Below are 21576 nucleotides of genomic sequence, written 5' to 3'. Positions count from 1 at the left end.
AATGCAGAGAAATAACAATTCCTGCACTAACAGCGCTGATCACTCAACTACACAGACACAGGGCCTGGTAGGACACAGCGCTGCATACACAGACCTGAGCCACAGCGGAGGAGAGGTATGCGGGGGGACCCAGACCACGATGCTTCCTTCCAGACTTCCAGCAGCGTTCACCATGCGTTGCAGAGAAGATGGCCGCCGAGGAGCAGAGAGAAGCTGGCCTGGGGGAGGAGCGCTGACACAGGACCAGTCAGCACAGTGCAGAGAGGGCTGTGTGCAGCGGGGGAGGCGCCGGCTGTGAGACAGGGAAGGCGCGCTCCCCTGGCATGCATTTAACCCCTGGGACGCCGCAGCGCTACCGCTCTGCTGCGGTCCGCTGTCCCAGGGGGTAGTGGAAGCGCAGGTTGGTCGCCTGGTTCCACGCTGCAGCCAGTCCCCAGGGAGCCCCCTGCCTGGGGACTTAGGACCATGTGATCAGCGGGGACCCACCGCGGGACCCCACTGCTTACCTCTGTCCCCCTTGAATCCGGCCATGGTCCGGAGCATCTGGGGTCACCGCTAGCTGTGACCCCAGACGCCCACCAGCATCCCCGGATCAGTACCGGCGTTCTGGTACCGGCGGGGTGTAGGGAAGACAGCATGGACGTCAGGACTGACTGTCCATGCAGTTCATCCAGATGTGCAGCCACAGCTGCATGAAGAAAAAGCTTCAGGGGCTCTTCTAGCCCCCACTCCAACAGGTGCACCCGACTCCGGCCGGGCACCAAACTAAACTGAGGTGCCTTGGCCCGGGGGCGGGGTATAGGAGGGGGACCTAGTGCATCCTGGGAGGCTGAAAGCTTAACTCTTTGGTGCCCTGCGACTGACGTCACACCTATACCCCAAGGTATCCTGTGGATACCCTATGGACCCTGAAGTAGAAATCTTCTTTCTAAAAAAAATAAAAAATAAAGCTTAGGGGCTGCTTATGCAGCCCCACTACGCAGGGTGACCCGACTCCGGCCGGGCACCAACTAAAACTGAGGTGCTGTGGCTCGGGGGCGGGGTATGGAGGAAGACGGACCCAAGTGCATCCTGGGAGCAGCAAAGCTTTAACTGCGTGGTGCCCGTGGATCCAGATCCAGCTATACCCCAAGGTCAACCCTGTGGACCCCCTATGGACCCTGAAGTAGAAATCTACATCCCACACTCTAGCATGTAATTTCAGTATGATGTTCCAGGGTTTAAACCTTCCCTTTATATTACATAATTTGCATGGGAACTAATATATTAGATAGATAGATATCTCTATCTTGCTATCCACTTGAAGATATACATAGAGATTAATACTTTGTTATATAGTTCTGTGAATTCAATGAACAATGGAGCTTTGAGCTTCAGAGTATTTTCTAGTACATTCAGAATTTTCTGGAGTGTAATCACAGTAGTGTAATTTCAACATGTGTCTCGAGATAGATAGAGACCATGGAAGTTTTCTAGACACAGGGTACTTTCAGTGGATTTCTTTAGAATAGTATTAGTGCACCTGTATAAGCAGAAGGTTCATTTATATGTACAACACATTTCTTGTAAATAAAGTCTCCATATGTGTCAATATACATTATCTGTTCTCCAAGTGTATTGACCGTTTCTCCAGTCTAAAATACATTAATTGTATTATAATAAGGGATTAGTGTTACTCCATGCGGCTTTGCGTATTTACTGATTTACTTATTTAATTGGAAACATGGGTATTTTGTGTTCTCATAATTACATAAACACTATCACAATGCTTCTCATAACATCAGGTATGCTCATTAAGTATTTGTCTATTTGTATAGTGAGGCCGCTCACATTTGTATATACACAGTAAAGCTGCTCATATGGAACGGCGCTCGTCTCATTAACTCTCCGTGCAGCGGGATTTAAGTGCTCTCTATACTGGGACTTATGAGAGCAGTAATAAGCTCTCCATTTGCATATATCTCCATCCCTCCTGAGATAGCCCCGCTGTCACTCAGAGCGCATCCATTAGACAGTTCAGTCATACACCTTATCTCATAACAATAGATTTACAGGTCAAGAACATATAGCTCCGTGCGACCGGTGGAGCCGACGCACGTTTCAATTATTTAGCTTTTTCAAGGCAACTTTTCAGATATGGTAATACAGCAGGAGGCATCACGCCATGCTGCGTGGTCCAACGCAGCATCGGATACTCTGCGTAACATCAGCCGGCTAAGTGACCCATTGGCTCACGCAAGCCAGCCGCCGCAGATGAGAGAAAGAGACTAAAAAACCTCTGTTAGCCAGAGATCTTGGCCTCGCCCTCCCCCCAACGGCGGCGACACACAGTCTGCTGCTGATCTGCGTGCGATCATACAGGACCCGTACTGCACATGTTATGGGCAACATCTCCACTTTTAAAAACTCTCACTTTAGTCTATACCAGTACCAGTTACACGTAATAATGTGCAAATCACTTTAACCCTTTCGTGTAATATGACAAAATAGACAGGGAGGTAAAATAAGCGGTTACTTTTTTTTTTTTTGCTTGCATTAAAACAAAAAATTCTAACTTTACACTTCATTACATGATATTGTATACAAATATTAGTAAATGAGAAGTCACCTTACACTAATACAGAGAACAAAAAGTTTTACTTTTTTAATGTGCATTGCTCTGATGCAACTTTACCACTCTGCCATCAGCAATTATGTCACATGCATTAAACAGATCCTGACTAGAACACAACTGATTTTTCTCCACATCACAAAAGTTCCAAATGAGAATGATAATCTCCATAAACCATACCTTCTGATACTCTCCCAAATCTGCTTGGACTTGGTCATGATGTCATAGTTACTCTTTTCATTAAGTTGCCTGGTCTGTTTCAATTCCCTCTTCTTCTTTTTTAAATCGTCCCACTTTGGTTTCTTGGCTTCAGAGCCTGTGACAAGAGAGACAATTTAACAAATGGGCTATAATAAGGGTGAATGGAAAGTTACACTGTTGAACAGGTAAACAATAGGTATCCAGCATGCGCCCATTTATGCTTTCATGTATATGAAGTTTTCATATGTTTTGGGTTTTTGAAAGTAATGAACACTTCACATTGCCAATACATGGCCTCATATGGAGTTGGACATGCTTTTGATTGTGGTGGCGGAAATGCATGCACATTTCATGGTGATGTAGCAGCAGGAGGGTGAGTCCCATTTTTCCCAAAAACTAGTGCATATTTCCAGCAGTAGAAAACATCTAACCCATTCATATCTCCTGCCTTTGTGGTAATTCTAGAAAAAAAAAGGAGCTAATAAAACGGATATACTTTCAGTTAAACTTACCCCCTTCTTTGCCCTCTTCTTGATGCCTTCTCTTCTTTGTGAAGCCATCACCCTGTTTCGTACTTTTGGATGGAAACTGTTTCACGCTGGCTTTACCCCCTCCTCTGTCAGACATCTTTTTGCCTTTTTCAAACTTCTTAGATTTGGGGTTTCCCTTTGGGCTCTGCCCTGTGGCTTTGCCATGCTGCTTTTGGGAGCCAAGTACTAATTAAAAAAAAAAAAAAAAATTAAATATGAAACACATTGCTCCAATTCGACATCCTAATCTAACAAATCTAAGCAACCATCACAACTAGTTTTTCTTTGCATTACAAAACACAAATTGTGTTGATGATATCATGCTAGTGTTTACAACTTGCTGCTCCTTGCACTACCTAAGCATCTGCTAATCCAGCTTACCTCATCACATCATCACACTGACCCAGTCACATGAAGCTCCATTCTCACCAAGATCATTACAGGAGCGGGCAGCTCACTGCCTCTCATATAATCTCCACTTACATCTTCTGCTGCTGTGAACATTCTAATGATATGATTGGCTACAGGTTGTTTTATGCTCACCCACTTTAAATCTGGACACACAATAGACGATTTCTGACCCAGCCGACAGCGTGCTGCAACCATACATTACGCTCATCGGACACGCTGTACGATCTGGTGTATGACGGCACAAAGTGTTATTACATGCTACACGTGTCATCACCTGGCCGTTCATTGCATCGTCCCATCTGACGTGCAGCAGAGCAGATGGGACGATGTGATAAATGACTGTTGTGACTTACACACTGCACAATCAGAATGATATATTGTTCCGATGCTTGCCGGAATGATATATCGAAGAGTGTGTACCGAGCTTTAGTGTCAGAGCATCTTGTAGGAGCAGGAGATTTAGGGCTATTACACACACAACGGGTTTTTCTGTCTGAAAAAAAAAAAATTAACTTTTTTTTCCCCCGTGGGCTGTTTTCAGTTAAATGGAGAAATATATGTGTGCTTTCAGCCGACACGAATATGGCACAGTCGCCGTGTTACAGCCATGAATAATCACTGACAAGCTCGACTGCAGTGCAGTCACTATAGATAGTGCAGTACATCATTTTATGCATAGTATTTAGTTATATGTTCACCTTCTAACCATCCACAGTCTCAGTGATCACAATATCGAGGACCAGGGACTCACTTTTTCGGAATGGGTGGGTCCTTAGGGACGCGCTCCGCTGCGGACAATCCCTGACTCCCCATTAAATGATTGATTGGCTGCAGAGCTCAGTGTGGTGAGCAGGGAAGGTCCAGAGACTGCTCACTACACCAATGTACTAAGTACTGAAGAGCCGACTGAGAGCTCTCCACAGCCGGCGCACTGTAATGACAGGCAGCCAGTCTGATGTCACTGCTGCTGGGCGCAATATACTGTATAGTGCTGCCCACAGTTGGAGATATATATTACAAGCCACCATGTATGGCTCTGCCCCAGCCCCCATGTGTGCCTCTGCCCCAGCCCCTGCTACAGTGATGCAGTGACACAGCAGGGCAGGCTGCAGTGCACTGAATTTGAATCAATGTGTTTCATTTTTTTTTTCCTGTGGAAATTTTTTAAATTTCTTTATCCTATCTGGGCCAAAGTGTGTATTTTCTTCATGTGGGAGCCAATGTGTGTGTGTTTCTTCATGTCGGGGCCAATGTGTGTTTTTTTTCTTACCAGGGCCAATGTCATCTGCAACATGCTTCATGGGATGTAGCTGCTAAATTGTTAGATTTACAGAAAACCTTAATTTAGATGGGACCCAGAAAAGGTCAGGTAGGACCCAGATTTTTTAAACTAAGGGTTCCCTGGGACTCACATTTTTTTGGCTCAGCGCGATCACTGAGTCTTCAGGTTTTACAAGTGTGTCTACACGGCACAATACCGTTGCTTGTGAAAGTGACAGATCCATGGAAAAAACCTTGGCGTTTTTTTTCCCGTCCAGACAAAAGCGTTGTGTGTGTAATAAGCCGAAGTCTAAACACAATAAGTCACTCAGACATTAAAAAACACATCATGAGTTTAAAATTAAAGAGGTATAACAATTCTAATGTAGGCAGACAATGGCAGAAGCCAGCACAATGATAAAAGTTAGAGCAATTCTCAACAACAGATTCCACCATATATTTAAATGAAAAATAAATTTACCTTTTTTCTTAAATGTGGTGCTCTTGGGGGATTTGTGTTGAGACTTCGGTTTTGCTTTGAACTGCTTTTTACCTTTTGCTTCCATGACAAAAGCTGTAGAAAAGCAAAGCATGTAAGATATAGAACTATAGTCTGTGCCACTAGAACAATGCTACCCTTATATAGGGACAGCCTAGAATTGAAGGGGAAACAATTAGTACAGCATGGCACATTGGCTTTTCTCAACTCTATCCACTATTTTGATAACAAAGATAAATATTTAGGGGCCTACGTATCAAAGCTTGATGAGAGAGAAAATTGTAAAAGTATTAACCAATCAGCTCCTAAAGCTGGCCATACACGGTGCGATTTTATGTTGGTAAGATGTGTTGTACGATTAATTCTTCCTTTGAAATTCTCCATACAATGTGGTCAAATGGTGTACAATTGATCGTTCCGATCATACGATAAGACGCATACATGTGTATCACATTGTACACAATAGATCGTAATCTTACGGTTTTACAGTAAGAACTGCGATCCAACTATACGACTGCGAGGACACGCATCGGCATCGTAAAAACACAGAATCAACACACGATGTGCACGATTGTTCATTACGAATGATCGAAATGAGCGTTAACTCCCCCTCCGGCTCTACCTGCTAGAGACCACAGAGCATCAGCCTAGTGCTGCTGCCCTGTGTCTCAGTCCCGGCCAGCTCCACTGAGCATGCGCAGGATCTCGCAAGTATGGAGCCGGCAGCCGCCGTAGCAGGGACAGCACTGTCCCTGCTGTGGAAATAGGGCAAAGCCAGGCTGTAGCCGTCGATAGCAACAGCTACAGCGGGCCGGACGGTCAGGCGATCTGACCGTTCATACATGGCCCAGGCTATCGGCGCTGCTATCTTGTAGATAGGAGCGCCGATAGTGACAGGGTTACCGCCAAACCCCCGATCATACATCAGGAAGAAGCGGTATCAGTGCACATAACGTGTGCTGATACCGCTTCTGAGCTTCTTACATCTCCCCCACTGGCCCCTAAATGTGCTGAAGTGTATTCTCAGAAATATTTGTTAACCGATATAAAATGTTACAGAGTAGCTAGCATATAGACAAGAAGCCAACATTTTGCAGTAATATATTAAATAGAAAGGCCATGTTCGTGGGCAATTCTCTATATCAGTGGTTCTCAAACTTGGGCCCTGATTCAGAGCCGGACGCTCTGAACAGAGCGCTCGCTCTGAATCAGGGCCCACCTCCATAATTATGGAGCGTCCTCCTGGACGCTCGTATAGCTGTGGGTCACCACCCACAGCATATACGAGCGTGCAGGTTGATGGTCGCGATGGTCTTGACCATCGCGACCATCGCCACTGCGAGCCGAAGCCTGCGGTTGAGTTTCTCAACCGCAAGGCCCGGAGTGAATTTGGCTCTATCAGAGCCAAAATCACTCCCACTGACATCACTAGTGATGTCAGTGGGGCCGGCTTCTGACGGTAGGCGTTCCCTTGGGAACGCCCCCGTCTGGGAGGCACGCCCACCAAAGGGGGCGTGCTGTCAATCAACATCGACAGCACGCCCCCTTTGATCAGACACAACGTGCGAAGGAAAGTCCTTCGCTCGTCGCGTCTCACGCATGCGCACCATCGACCCACTTGCGAGCGGACAGCCGCTCGCGAGTGGGTCTGAATCAGGCCCTTGGTCCTCAGGACCCCACACAGTTCACGTTTTCCTGGTCACCCAGCAGATGCACAGGTGTAGTCATTAACCACTGACACATTTTAAAAGATCCACAGGTGGAGATAATTTTTTCACTTTTGATTCTGTTAAGAGACCTGGAAAACGTGCACTGAGTGGGGTCCCGAGGGCCTAGTTTGAGAACTTGTGCTCTATAATCTTTATATAAAAAACGCATGATACATAACTGAATAGAAAGTACTTGCATATAAAATAACAAAGCATTTTTATTTTACAGTAATGGGGTAGACCTATAGCCGTTGTAGTTCAGATTCTGGAGGTGCAGGCAGAAATGAGTGATAACTGCTGCCTAATGTTGAGCAATGGGCCGACCGATCCAACAATTTGGTAAGTGGTATGCACAAACAATATACTGCATACACACTTACCAATACGCCAACCAATATATCTGGCCACAGGAACCGGTCCTGAAGTCATTGCCAGCAGACCCTGGGCCAGCAATATGGGTTGGTCGTCAGGTTGGTCGTACAGACAGCCAGATGTACAGATATACATCTGCAAAATATATCAGCACTGGCTGTGCTGCACAGCTGACCAGATAGGTCTGTGAACGACATCATTCACACACATATCGGGGTATATGTAACAGCCTGCGGACAGCAGGTATCAGCGAGTCCCGTGCGAGACTGCCCAATGTTTTAAAGTAGCAGGCATCTAACACGCAAAACCAGGTTGATTCTGCCTTTTAAATGACAGATACTTTAAAACATCGGCAGTCCTGCACGGGACTCGGCGATACCTGCAGTCCGCAGGCTATTACATATACCGGGAATATAGTGTTCACGGTAGGGCAGGGTGCCTGTCAGAAAAGGGCACTTCAGAGCACACGCCCCCCAAAAAATGGGCATGTCCACTCAGAAAAGGGGGCGTGGCCTTCAGACGCCCCCCTTTTCATCACTGTAGAGGGTATGCCCAGCACTCACGGAGATACTGGGCTGCCCCCAAGTTCACACAGTAGTGTGAATAGATGGTGTGCATATGCACACAAAATCTATTCACTCGCCTTTGATTGTGATTGGGGACGGCTGTTTCATAAGGGCAGGGCACATTTCAGTGCTTTCAAATCGGGTAAGGGTTCGGTGCCCCGTAAAACAGTCTAGCAGCAACACTACACTGTCATCTCTACACACCCACCGATGCACTATGCGATGTCGTTCGTCAGCTGATTGAACTACATACGGCTTATGCTGTCCGATCCGGCCAGATTGGACGAGATATCGGGCCCATCGTCTAGTGTGTACCCGCTATGTCGCTGACGATGCGCGTCGTCAGTGACATCGCGAGTCGGACCTGCATGGTCCGATGGGCGACATCGTTAGCAAAGGGCCATGCTGCCGAATCCCCGCCAGATGCCGTCACTAACGAGGTCGATACACACTACACATCGTCTAGTGTGTACCCAGCATTAGTGCAGGTTAATCCCAGGTCAGTTACTGAATATCTTTGGGCACTTTAGCCGCAGAAACAGATTACATGACTCAACCTGTGGCTCATAGAATCTGCCTTTTAAAGTAAGATAATTCAAGAATAAATGGGACAAACATGCACCTAACTTTGGGCTCAATTTAACTGAATGCAAATTAAATAGCGCCGGGAGGGAGCTTCTGGAGCTATTCAATTCAGTGTGCTGTTAGGTCGGAGAATGCCCATTCTCCCGCCCCTTGCGCCTTAAACAGGGTGTTACTCGCAAGAACAGGCATTCTCCGATTAAACTTCCCGACGCGATGCTGTTTCCGTGGCGCTACGGGCAGAAAACGACATTGCACCTGTACTTTTGTCTGATTTCTGCTCGCACCCCTGGAAGGGTGCAAGAAGAAATCCTTAACAGCGCGCTGGATTGAATAGCTCCGGGAGCTCCCTCCCGGCGCTATGTAATTCGCGTTCAATTGAATTGAGCCCAGAGGATACAGATCTAAAAAATAAAAAAACGCACAAGCCAAAAACATGACATAGCAGGTTAGCACCAGCAATAAGTGCTGTTATAGTGACGATATTAATCTTAATACATTAAAAGCAAATACATAGCAAAAATACAGGTATCATGCAGGTCACAACACACATATATTATATGAGTCAATCCTATTCCGTGCAAAGGGTGCGATGCGCCATTGCAACGGTGTTAAAACACCGGCAACGGACTGACACTTCGCACCTCAACTCGTGCCTGATCATCGCACGGAAAAGGACTGACCCCATAGAGAGAATTTTTGGATGACACGGAACGGGACCCCCTGCTAGCACTTTTTATTGTTATGATTTTACATTTTTATGATGTGCTAAAATAATCGCAGACAGCAATAAAATAAGTAACTGAAGACTTTACCAGACTATGGCAGCTTCTACAAATCTTGCACAAGCTTGTAAGTTTGTTTGGGCACCACTATTTTTATTTTTAAGACACATGCACACCCACACATATACAGTGGGGAGCTTAACCTCCTAGGTTAGTGTGTAGACACAGGGCTCTAACGCTGTACACACACGTTAGGTTTAGATGAGCATGAATGGTTGCCATGGAGACACCGTGGGACATAAAACGCACCGTATTACAGATGGGGTCACTTGCCAGCCGCTTCCGTATCACAGCCACAGCTAGCACACGTGCAGTCAGGGTTCCCGTGACTCTCCCCAGAGCGCATGCGTCGTGCCCTCAACTTACGTTTGCGTAAATAGTCGTCAGGCAAAACTTGGTGACACGTTTACATACAAATAAAGCTTGGTGAGTAGGGATAACCCGACCGTGGCCATATTTGTTGATGGCTAGTTTTTTCGAACGCCTCTGTGTATGCTTCTAATAGGCAGATATTATAGTATATACTAGAGTAACAGTTCACATTCGGTTTTGTACCTAATTGCTTGTACGCCGGTGTAGCTAGCAACGGAGTATTTTCTTTGTATCTTCAATAAAAACAATGCAAAATATCAGGTTATATATAAAGAAGGTTGTGTTGATGGTAACAAATGAAAGGCGCTATAGCGTGGAAAGCACGATTGCGCTGCGGCTGCATACAGTAAATGTGTGTGACTGCCATTGACTCTAGAAAGGCTGCAGACAGACATATCTCTACTGCGCCGTGATGTCATATCTGGTTCGTCACTCATGACTCGAGTCAGGCCGCCTGATATGTGGTGACCAGTTACGGCACTAGAGGGCGTCACAGATGTGGTCTCAATCTAATATGGTTACAATCGAAGGGCCGACGCCACAACTCATCGATGGTAGTAATCTATGCTGTGTCGTACCATCGATGGTTTTATCTGTCAAAAGTGTTGGCGCATGCACCAAAGAGATACGCATCCATCCCGGCACGCTGTATGGGGCGGGGCTGCTTGGCTGACAGCTGAGCCTGCAAGTCACCCTCTTGCTTTATGTGTGCTGACTGACAGCTGAACACAGCCTAAATAGGCCCATATTCAAGTTGAAGTGTTAAGTCCGGATCTGCGTCAAGTTACCGCCGATGACGTCGTTATCTCCTGTTTTGGTTTTACCCCGAGTTCAATTTGAAAGACTTTCCGCCTAGGCGGAAAGCCAATGCAATGTAATAGGCGGTAAAGTATCGCCTATGAATGGCAGGCGGAAAAAAGTGCAGAATTGGGGTTTTGGGGTACAACGTTGCGGGAACCCCCGTGCAGCCTTCAGACTTCAGACCCCATAGGTAATCTGTGTAAAAAAATAAACTTAAGGACACCCCAAAATTTGACTTTGAAAAAGGGGAGAAAAAAAAAATGTTGGGGTACAAACTTAAAAACGAGCTAACTTGACTCTGGGGGTCCCCAAGTATGCCCCAAGTATTTTTTTGATTGCAGGTGTTTGCGGCAGGTGGATTTTTCACAATTTTTTTAACTTCACTTTTTCAACTTTAAATATGCTGACCCCCATTTTCAAGTACCCCAAATTTGCTGGGATAACTTATTTTCTGAAAAAAATAATCCTAAATACTATTCTGCACCACGTATAGAAAAACGCTATTTAGCAGCTATTGAGCCCACTTAAAAACACCAAATACATTCAGCAAGCCAAATCGGGGGGTACCATAGTGAACCCCCATGTCAGAGCATCATTTGGGGGTGTCAGGCTGATTTCCCCAAAACTGACAGCACTTTCTGCTTGTTAAAGTATCGCCGGGTCCCGTTTACGCATATTTTCAAGTTGAATATGAGGTAAAGCGTGCACGCGCGCGACACTTTTCCGCCTCCAAAACAGGCGAAGTCGGAGTTAAGTCTGGGCCGCATTAATTTAACGCGGCTCGGCTCAAATTGAATTCGGCTCTTAGTGTGTCAGTATTAGGAATGTTAGGGACCCACCTGTATAAGGTTCACCGTGACGTAGTAGGTGGGTAAACATCTTTGGCCAAACATGTACTAAGAAACCTTACTTTTAAAACCATGTTAATTGTTGCAGTTTATTATAGACTCTTTGATAACTAGACTTTTTAAGGTAATGTCTAAATCCCCTTCACAGAGAGCAGGACCGGCTCCAGGGGTTGGAGCACCCTGTGCCGGCTCTTAAGAGGGCGCCCTTAAATGGCATGCGGCAAAGCCAAGCGCGACCAAAAATGGGGCGTGGCCTAATAGCCATAGGCCATGCCCCCTATGTGACGTTATTTGCATGCGTGCAGCATCCATCGGACTTCGGCATAGTTTTCTTTATTCATGGGCTGGCTGCTGGCACTGACAGGCAGGGTGTATGTATGTGGTGGGGTGCGGCACGCCAGCACATTAGTCACACACACACAGCCTGCCTGCCACTGGCAGCAGCCAGCCTGAGCCCATGATGTGATGGGGGAATGAGCCATGAGCGGCATTCACTTACCGTCTCCTCCACACCATGGACGCCCTCTTCAACTCGTCCAGGCCTCCAGTGTCAGCAGTAGGGCAAAAGCACAGCAGCAGTATCAGCGGGGTTGGTGGGCTGAGCAGAGCCCGGCATGACAGTGACAGCCAGGGAAGATCGACGCGCCCTCTGTAGGTGGCGCCCTCGTGCGGCCACTGAAATGGAACATGCCTGGAGCCGGCCCTGATGGAGAGGACCCTGACGTCATCAGTTAATGTCCAACGTCATTCCCTACCATCCAAGTGGGCATAGAGGGGGAATATAACCTAGTGGAGAGTGTAGCGAGTTACAGAGCCCGAAGTGTGGCGAGCGGACAACAATCTTTTGGTGGCATTAATGGGCATGGAACTGCACTTCTGCACTGTGTGTATTTAAGGTACATTTTGGGCTAGTACTCCTCCTATCTGCCCCAGGTGATTTTAATTGGTATGGGTCCTTGCATTGCAGTACACACATCTAATGGGCCCTATGCAAGGTAAGTCCTAGATTAGTGTGTCAATATTAGGAATGTTAGGGACCCACCTGTATAAGGTTCACCGTGACGTGGTAGGTGGGCAAACATCTTGGCCAAACAAGAAACCTTAATTTTAAAAGCATGTTAATTGTTGCAGTTTATTATAGACTTTTTGATCACTAGAATTTTTAGTGCTTATAGTGTGCATCTGCCCTCCCCCCTTTCCTTTCTGCTGTAGAACTACAGGTCTCAGCATGGTAGCACCTATTATCATATTTAATATTAAGATGTGCAGCCCAGCCCCTCCCTTTTTTCACAGCCTGTGTTAAGTCACCGTCCAGGCAGGCTAGCCTGGCACAAGCACTGTGGCCTGATTCAGCAAGGATCGCAATTGCAAAGCTGCACAATAATGCAAATGCAGCAGGAGGTGTATGACATCACCTGCTGTACTTGCAATCCCAGTGCTGGGATCACCATCGGTGGTCGATGGTGGACAGAGCCGGATGACCGGCCAGCTCAGTATGGGCTATTTCACAAACTCCGGTTTTCACCGGTCGTAAAAAAACAGGGTGTGTAATATTTAATTAAGTAAGGAAATGGATAGGTCCTTTCAGACGGCACGGTCGCCGTGTTACAGCATGATAGGAAAATGTATATAGAAGCAAAATTGTGGAATTCCTTTTACATGATAAAAGCAAATGTGATTCAAAATTTATTTTAAATTTATATATTTATTAATCAATGATATTTTGACATTGTTTCATCATAGTGAATTAACACTAAATGCATTTCTTGGTTGTTTTAAGTAGAGCAAAAATAAATGTTACCATGTTATTTTTTTTACCTGCATTTGCTTTGTTTTCAACACATCAATACTTATATAATTATTGCCACATCAAAGTGATTTTTACATGTTACGCGAAAGTATTGTAGAGACATTAATGTTGGCTTCATGGAATCCTTTGGGGCAAAATATTTAGGTATGTATTTGGAAGCAAATAAAATCACATGGGAATTTTTTCATACAGTATGTATGTATTTTTCTCTGGTTGCTTTAGTTAGTATGAATTAATGAAAAAAAAGACAGTTTTCAGTTTTGCATCACTTCACATGTCCTCTCCGATTCATTGTTATGTATGTACAGTAGCATTATTGTGGTTTTACGTTTAGGCACATGTTGAATGAACAAAAACATGCAAACAAATAATCAAAAAGCAGTTACATTCATTTATTTACAAATAAAAATGATCATATTTAGTGGTTATGTCATCTTGAAGGAGGGTAAATTTAATACTTTCCATCCACTTCAATTATTTCACATTCCATATGTTCAATAGTTCAAAAGTCATCATGTTTTAGTTTCCTGTAAGCCCTAATCATAGACTTAACTACCATAGGTACTATGGGGCCCAGAGCTGAGGGGGACCCATCTTCCTTGTCAAAGTTACATGTGTTATATACATTGATCACCATTGGGTGGTACATAGGGACCCTTACCAACTTTTTATATGGGGCCTTCAAATACCTAGTTACGCCCCTGGCTCTAATTATATTTTTCTGTTACTGTTTTATGCTCTGCACTGGTAAACAGAGGGAATTTACTTGCTTAAGCCACAAGTAATTTACTAAAATAACATTTGATTTGTAATAAAACAAGGATTAGCCTCTTAGCACAAAACTCATATCTGTCTCATCAGAAAAATAAAAAATGAATTCATGCTGATCTCCTGCACTTCCTCACTACTACATCAATCTATTAGATGCAAACATATGATGTGATTTCATTATTAGTGTAGTGACATTTTCATTACATGTCTCAAGATAGACACTTGGTAGCCTGTAGGTCATGCATATGCTTCATAAACAACACTGGTAGTGATACATGTCCAAACAGTGCCCCTTCATGATTAACAACATGCTATGCACAAGGATTCAATTAAAAGGATATGATGAAAATCACAATTCAGTAATTATGTCTCTTTTCTAGAACTAGTCCCAGATTGCAAGGATTGGAATCTCAATATTTTATTTCCTGTAAGTAAAACTGATTTACGAGTTGCAACAAGTGTGGTCCCATACTGCTTTATTATTTGTGCAAGATCATCTACTTGCCCGCCAAGCACATACAGTATCATGGTACTTGTCAACTCCATGCTCACTCTGTGAAAGTCCTCCAAGTTTTGTGAATTTGCTCACCCACCTGATTATGCACCCTCCAACTTGCTTTGTAAAGGGCATTTACTGTAGATGGTACCTAATGTACTAGAAGGAGGTTCTTGTACCCCACCAAGCACCTTAAAGCATAGATTTGAGTTTAGGTTATTGAACCGTTACTACCTTAGACTCAAACATTGTATTCACTTATTTTCAAAGGCATATACAGTCAGGTGCATAAATATTGGGACATTGACAGAAATTTCATATTTTGGCCTCTATTCACCACCACAATGGCTTTGAAATGAAACAAACAAGATGTGCTTTAACTGCAGACTTTCAGATTTAATTTGAGGGTAATTACATCCAAATCAGGTGAACGGTGTAGGAATTACAACTGTTTCTATATGTGCCTCCCACTTTTTAAGGGGCCAAAAGTAATGGGACAAACTAAACAATCCTAAATCTAACTTTCACTTTTTAATACTTTGTTGCAAATCCTTTGCAGGCAATTACAGCCTGAAGTCTGGAACGCATAGACATCACCAGACGCTGGGTTTCATCCCTGGTGATGCTCTGCCAGGCCTCTACTGCAAATGTCTTCAGTTCCTGCTTGTTCTTGGGGCATTTTCCCTTCAGTTTTGACTTCATCAAGTGAAATGCATGCTCAATCGGATTCAGGTCAGGGGATTGACTTGGCCATTGCATAACATTCCACTTTTTAGCCTTAAAAAACTCTTTGGTTGCTTTTGCAGTATGCTTCGGGTCATTGTCCATCTGCACTGTGAAGTGCTGTCCAATGAGTTCTGAAGCATTTGACTAAATATGAGCATATAATATTGCCCAAAACACTTCAGAATTCATTCTGCTGCTTTTGTCAGCAGTCACATCATCAATAAATACAAGGGAACCAGTTCAATTGGCAGCCATACATGCCCATGCCATGACACTACCAGCACCATGATTCACTGATGAGGTGGTATGTTTTGGATCATGAGCAGTTCCTTTCCTTCTCCATACTCTTCTCTTCCCATCACTTTTGTACAAGTTGATGTTTGTTTCATCTGTCCATAGGATGTTGTTCCAGAACTGTAATGGCTTTTTTAGATGTTGTTTGGCAAAATCTAATCTGGTCTTCCTGTTTCTGAGGCTCACCAATTGTTTACATCTTGTTGTGAACCCTCTATATTCACTCTTGTGAAGTCTTCTCTTGATTGTTGACTTTGACACATATACACCTACCTCCTGGAGAGTGTTCTTGATTTGGCCAACTGTTGCGAAGGGGTTTTTCTTCACCAGGGAAATAATTCTTCTGTCATCCACCACAGTTGTTTTCCGTGGTCTTCCGGGTCTTTTGGTGTTGCTGAGCTCTCCGGTGCATTCTTTCTTTTTAAGAATGTTCCAAACAGTTGATTTGGCCACATCTAATGTTTTTGCTATCTCTCTGATAGGTTTGTTTTGATATTTCAGCCTAATGATGGCTTGCTTCACTGATAGTGACAGCTCTTTGGATCTCATATTGAGAGTTGACAGCAACTGATTCCAAATGCAAATGTCACACCTAAAATCAACTACAGACCTTTTACCTGCTTAATTGATAATGAAATAATGAGGGAATAGCCCACACCTGTCCATGAAATAGCTTTTGAGTTGATAGTCCCATTACTTTTGGCCCCTTAAAAAGTGGGAGGCACATATAGAAACCGTTGTAATTCCTACACCGTTCACCTGATTTGGATGTAATTACCCTCAAATTAAATCTGAAAGTCTGTAGTTAAAGCACATCTTGTTTGTTTCATTTCAAAACCATTGTGGTGGTGAATAGAGGCCAAAATATGAAAATTCTGTCAATGTCCCTATATTTATGCACCTGGCTGTATTTCCAGTAACCTAACATCCATTGAGGCAGTTATCACATGCTTTTACATAAAATAACTATCTCACTGCTTTATAGTACGCAACAAACAGCCAAACAATCCTAATTCCATAAACCTAATATACAGTAAGTGGGAATCAATGGATGAAGAGGCCTGGGACACAATTAGTGAAAAAGTAGCTAATGGGTTAATTTATTATTAGAATATATACATTTCTCAAGCAAAAACAAGTTTTCCACAAACCCTTAGGCTTATCCAAACATAGTTTGTTTACGCATTTTTGCCAAAAGTGGAACTGGGAACTAAAGTCTGGGCTTCCATTTTTTTGCGCATAGGCGATCTGGCTGTTGATGCAATAAATTCAACTTTACAACTGTCAACCAGTATCGCTGGTGACAGGGCAGCCGAGACTTCCAGTGGGCCTGGGTACTATGAGGGCATGGCTACAGGATAGGGTGCACACACTGGGGGCATAGTTAAGACTACTCTGCACTCCTGGTCCCGTGGGTAATTCGTAACTTATTCCCCTCACCCTAATTCTAAGATTTACTATGGATTGTATATGATTAAAAAAAAACATCTACTGAATAAAGGAGTCATTCACTTCTGTAATAACAAAATGCAATCGCAGATCCATTCACATCTTTGAGACCTATTTGAGTCACATACTACAAATCTCAAGCTGCGACTCACTCCCTTTGCTGGTGTCTCACTCCCCCTGTTGTACATTACCTGGGTGAGTTGAGACTATGGCCCTCATTCAGACCCACTCGCAAGTGGGCGTACGCTCGTTCGCCGTACGTAAAAAAATATTTAAATTCAAGCACTCGCTCGTTTTTTCCTACGCAGCTAAAAATCCGCCCCAAACTCAGGCGACCCCTCCTCTGACTAACGAGCGTGCCAAATAGCGAGCGTACATCCCCGAAATGGCTTGAAGGGAACGCACGCACAAGTACAAACCGGAAGTGGGACTGTCAGATTCCGATTACCTGCTCGTTTTTTCGGCCTACCTCCCTCAATCGTATCATGCCAATCAATGTATCAATTAGCTTAATTGTTTGTTTTTTTTCAACACAATGCAATAAACTTTAATCTTGTCTGTGTTTGTATTTGCTCGCAGAATACGTACGGCTGAAACCTTCGCTTTTATTGTTCCAAAGACATGTTAGCCCCAATTAAACAATTGTTCTATTTGTTTGTCTCCCCACAATTTTTCTGTGGTTCATTTCTTTATTTAAATTTGCTTACGCATGTCACTGCATAAAGCCTATCATAACTCTCAAGAGATTTGTGGCCCTGTCGAACACATGACTCATACACTAACCAATAGAATTTGACCTGTTAATTTCCCAAATACATTAGCCAATCAAATTTTTTTGTGGTGCTTTATTAAAAATATTTTGACAAAAAACACCATTGCCATCATGAGATCCGCCGCATTCACCAGGCGCGAACTGCTGGTGCTGACGGAGGTGATGGACAGGAGGATCACCAGTCAGCCTCCACCCATCTCCAATAGGCGCAAGCGTTCCGCATATGCGGAGGTACGTCGACGCCTGCGCTCCTTCGGCTCACGCCGACATATTGGCCAGCTGGAGCGCAGGTGGGAGGACCTGCACCGGCGGACGCCCCGCTTGCTGGCATGCTTTCGCATGCAGATTGCGGAAAGTAAGTGTTCTGGACTGTGGTTTTCAATTTTATCTTGTGGGCCCTAACTGCGTGTGCATGTTTTCATATCTGTCCTATTGAGTCATTGTAGTCATATCTGCATGTGCATGTTTTCATGTCTGTCCTATTGAGTCATTGTAGTCATATCTGCATGTGCATGTTTTCATGTCTGTCCTATTGTGTCATTGTAGTCATATCTGCATGTGCATGTTTTCATGTCTGTCCTATTGAGTCATTGTAGTCATATCTGCATGTGCATGTTTTCATGTCTGTCCTATTGAGTCATTGTAGTCATATCTGCATGTGCATGTTTTCATGTCTGTCCTATTGTGTCATTGTAGTCATATCTGCATGTGCATGTTTTCATCTCTGTCCTATTGAGTCATTGTAGTCATATCTGCATGTGCATGTTTTCATGTCTGTCCTATTGTGTTTTGTTTTGTCTTTTTAATTTTTTTTTTTTTTTTGTTTCCTGTTGAAACTAACAACAATTTTTTGGTCATTTTTTAGGGGCACAGCAAACACTACGGCGGCATCGCCACACAAGACGCCGGTCCCGGCCCCTCTCTCCAACCCCCAATTCCTCTATTCCCCCCTCCTCCCCAGACCCTGTGGCCGAAATTTCTGGCCTACTTCCCCTCCAGCCCAATTCCCCCTCTCCTCCATCCGTCCCTCCTCCAAATACCCCCTCCCAGGATCGCGAAAACACCTTGCCCCTCGGGTTGGGGAATGTAGCCACCTCCGAGGTGGTCCAGGGAGTGGCTTCTGGCTCTCTCGTTTTGGAGAACGGTATGTTTTTAAAGTTTATTTTGGACACCACAAACTGTATGTAATCATGTGTCGTCCCCATTTTTTTTGTCTTTTTTTCGCCTTAGGGTATTTTTGGGGGTTGTCTTTACCTGTTCCTGCTGATGTCACCATACACATATCACACCTGTGTGCCTTTTTTTAGGGCCCTTGTATTTTTGGCATACGACATTTTGGGGTTCTGGGTTTTATCCGTGTAATTTATTTTTGGCCCACAAGCTTGTAAGTTTGTGTTTGCTTGTTTTTTGTTTTTTTACAATGTTGCTTCATTATCGATTTATTAATCCCCAAACTTTTGTCACCCACAGAGGAACAGAGGCGTCGGGAACAGATTGTGAATTGTGTGGGCCGTATGCGGGAGCAGGTCACCGGGCTAATGCAGGGCCTTGACCATCTGTTGGTCCTCCTTCGGAATTATTATTATTTTTTTTTTTTTTACAAATTGTTTCTTAATAAATCTGTTTAAAATCAAGCTCTGTCTCATGCGTTTGGAGTAAATCCAAGATTCTTTACACTGACATAAGTAGACTCTTCAAGCAAGGTTTGCCCCAGAAACTCACTACAGATTGTGTGTTGTATTTTGAATGCAAACAGGCACAAGAAACACCTCCCAGTACCAATGTCATTTTCCTTTTTTGTGGTGGTCAACATGATAGTTTACACCATTTTTCAGGTTCCTATTTGGTGGCCAAACTGCTTAGGACAATCTTACGAAGGCAACTGATTGTACACGATTCCTTGTTGTGTTGGTTAGTACCCCGAAAACATATTACATTTTAGTTCCACTTGCTTCATTACTGGGTTACCCCTTAGGTAAAATTAACGTTTGGGATTTTGTTTACACTTGCTTCTAACGTGCCCAAAAAGGAAACAAATTACACTCTCCAAATATTTATTCACAACAGAAATCAAAATACAAAGTGGTCACTCACAAACAAAACACACAGTGATAATCAGAAAAACTCCACATACCAAAAACACTAAACAAACACACAACAAATCAAGAACTGGTTGACGAAGGTCCATGCCCACATGATTTCACAAATATGGCGTTGCAATATTGGTGTCAGAATATATTCCCGAAGTTTCCACAGAAAGGTTTTTGAAGGGTAGCAGGAAGTAGTCATCGTGGGAGTGCCAAAGATTATGCAAACAAACAGAAGATGGTGCAAGAATTAATATAAAAAAAGATGAACGTTAAAAAACCGTAACACATTGGGTATACACACTGTTGTTTGATCAATAATTACCTAAAATATTGGGCCACCACATCATCGCGTATGGCCCCCCCACATACTGACCTCCGACCAACCTCGGGGGGGCCATCCTCAGGTAAGGCATCCTCTGGCTGCATTGGAACACCACTCCTTATGGCGATGTTGTGAAAGATCCCACACAGGACCACAATTTTCGAAACCATATCCGGCAAATACATGAGCTCGCCACCAGAGCGGTGGAGGCATCTGAATCGGCCTTTTAAAAGGCCGATACAGCGCTCCACCACTTGCCTGGTGGCTGTAAGTGCGGTATTAAACTCACTTTGTGGACCTGGTGTGGGAGCCAAGTAAGGAGTGAGCAGCCAGGGCATGCAAGGGTATCCACTGTCTCCTGTGAAAAAGAATAGACAACATCAGGATCACTGTGTATCAAGCTTAACATTGTTATGTACTAAAGGTCTACACTTACCCAGAAGCCACGCATCACCAGCTTGTAGGTTGTTTAATTTGTGCCATATCCCTGATTGCCGGATGACGAAGGAGTCATGTGCACTTCCTGGTAATTTTGCATTTAGGGACAGGATCTGGAGGGAGGCATCACATACCACCATTACATTCAGGGAGTGATAGTGTTTCCTGTTTCAAAATATGGCCTCCAGCCGTGCTGGAGGCTGAAGTGGTATGTGAGTACCATCCACAACCCCTATGATGTGTGGGAAGCCAGCTATTTGGTAAAAATTGGCCTTGGCCACACTAAGGGCACCCATATCCAAAGGCATTTGAATAAAATGATGGAGGTGCTTGAAAGTGCCTCCATCACTGCCCTCAGGATCCGGGAAAAGGAGGATTGTGAGATGCCTGCCACTATTCCCACCGTTGTTTGAAACGATCCTGAGGCACAGAAATGTAACACCGCCATAAATTGCGTAAGTGGTGGTATTGCTGTAGGACTGTCAATTTGCCGCTCAAGATCACTCTCTATTAATGAGAGAGTGTCTATGATGATTTTGGGAGGAAGACGGTAGCGTCTTAAAACCTCATCATCGGGCATTCCAAAAAGGGTGACACGTGTTCGAAATATCTGGGGCCTTGCACGCCTACGATGCCTACGCCTGGGACGAGATTGAGGTTGGTCGGCTTCCGGGAGCATGGCCAGAACAATCCGCCCTAGATCAATGGCAAGATTGTAATGTAAGGCTTTGGACCCACCCCAAAAGAAAATTCAAAACAACTTAGCTTGATGATACCATCCATTGCTGCTTACATGCCGGGGTATTGTCATGATACGTCCAAACTGAAATTAATCACAAAAATTATTTGAAAAATTTCACT

General features: G+C 44.3%; 1 protein-coding gene across 1 annotated transcript in view; it reads right to left on the bottom strand.

The window, feature by feature from the left end:
- The window catches only part of PUM3 (pumilio RNA binding family member 3), a 70958-nt gene extending 61047 nt beyond the window's left edge, over positions 1-9911 (bottom strand). The window contains exons 1-4 of the mRNA XM_088476588.1: positions 9776-9911; positions 5495-5587; positions 3325-3528; positions 2792-2927 (exon numbers count right to left, since the gene is read on the bottom strand). Of these exons, the coding sequence (XP_088332714.1) occupies positions 2792-2927; positions 3325-3528; positions 5495-5579 (425 nt within the window). The 5' untranslated portion in view covers positions 5580-5587; positions 9776-9911. The remainder of the gene's footprint in view (positions 1-2791; positions 2928-3324; positions 3529-5494; positions 5588-9775) is intronic.
- Between the last annotated feature and the right edge of the window lie 11665 nt (positions 9912-21576).

This window comes from Taudactylus pleione, unplaced genomic scaffold, assembly GCF_031769625.1.
Source record: "Taudactylus pleione unplaced genomic scaffold, aTauple2 ptg000190l, whole genome shotgun sequence".
Taxonomy (NCBI): Eukaryota; Metazoa; Chordata; class Amphibia; order Anura; family Myobatrachidae; genus Taudactylus; species Taudactylus pleione.
Note: the sequence above shows the minus strand (reverse complement) of the source record. Positions and strands in the feature narration are given on the sequence as shown.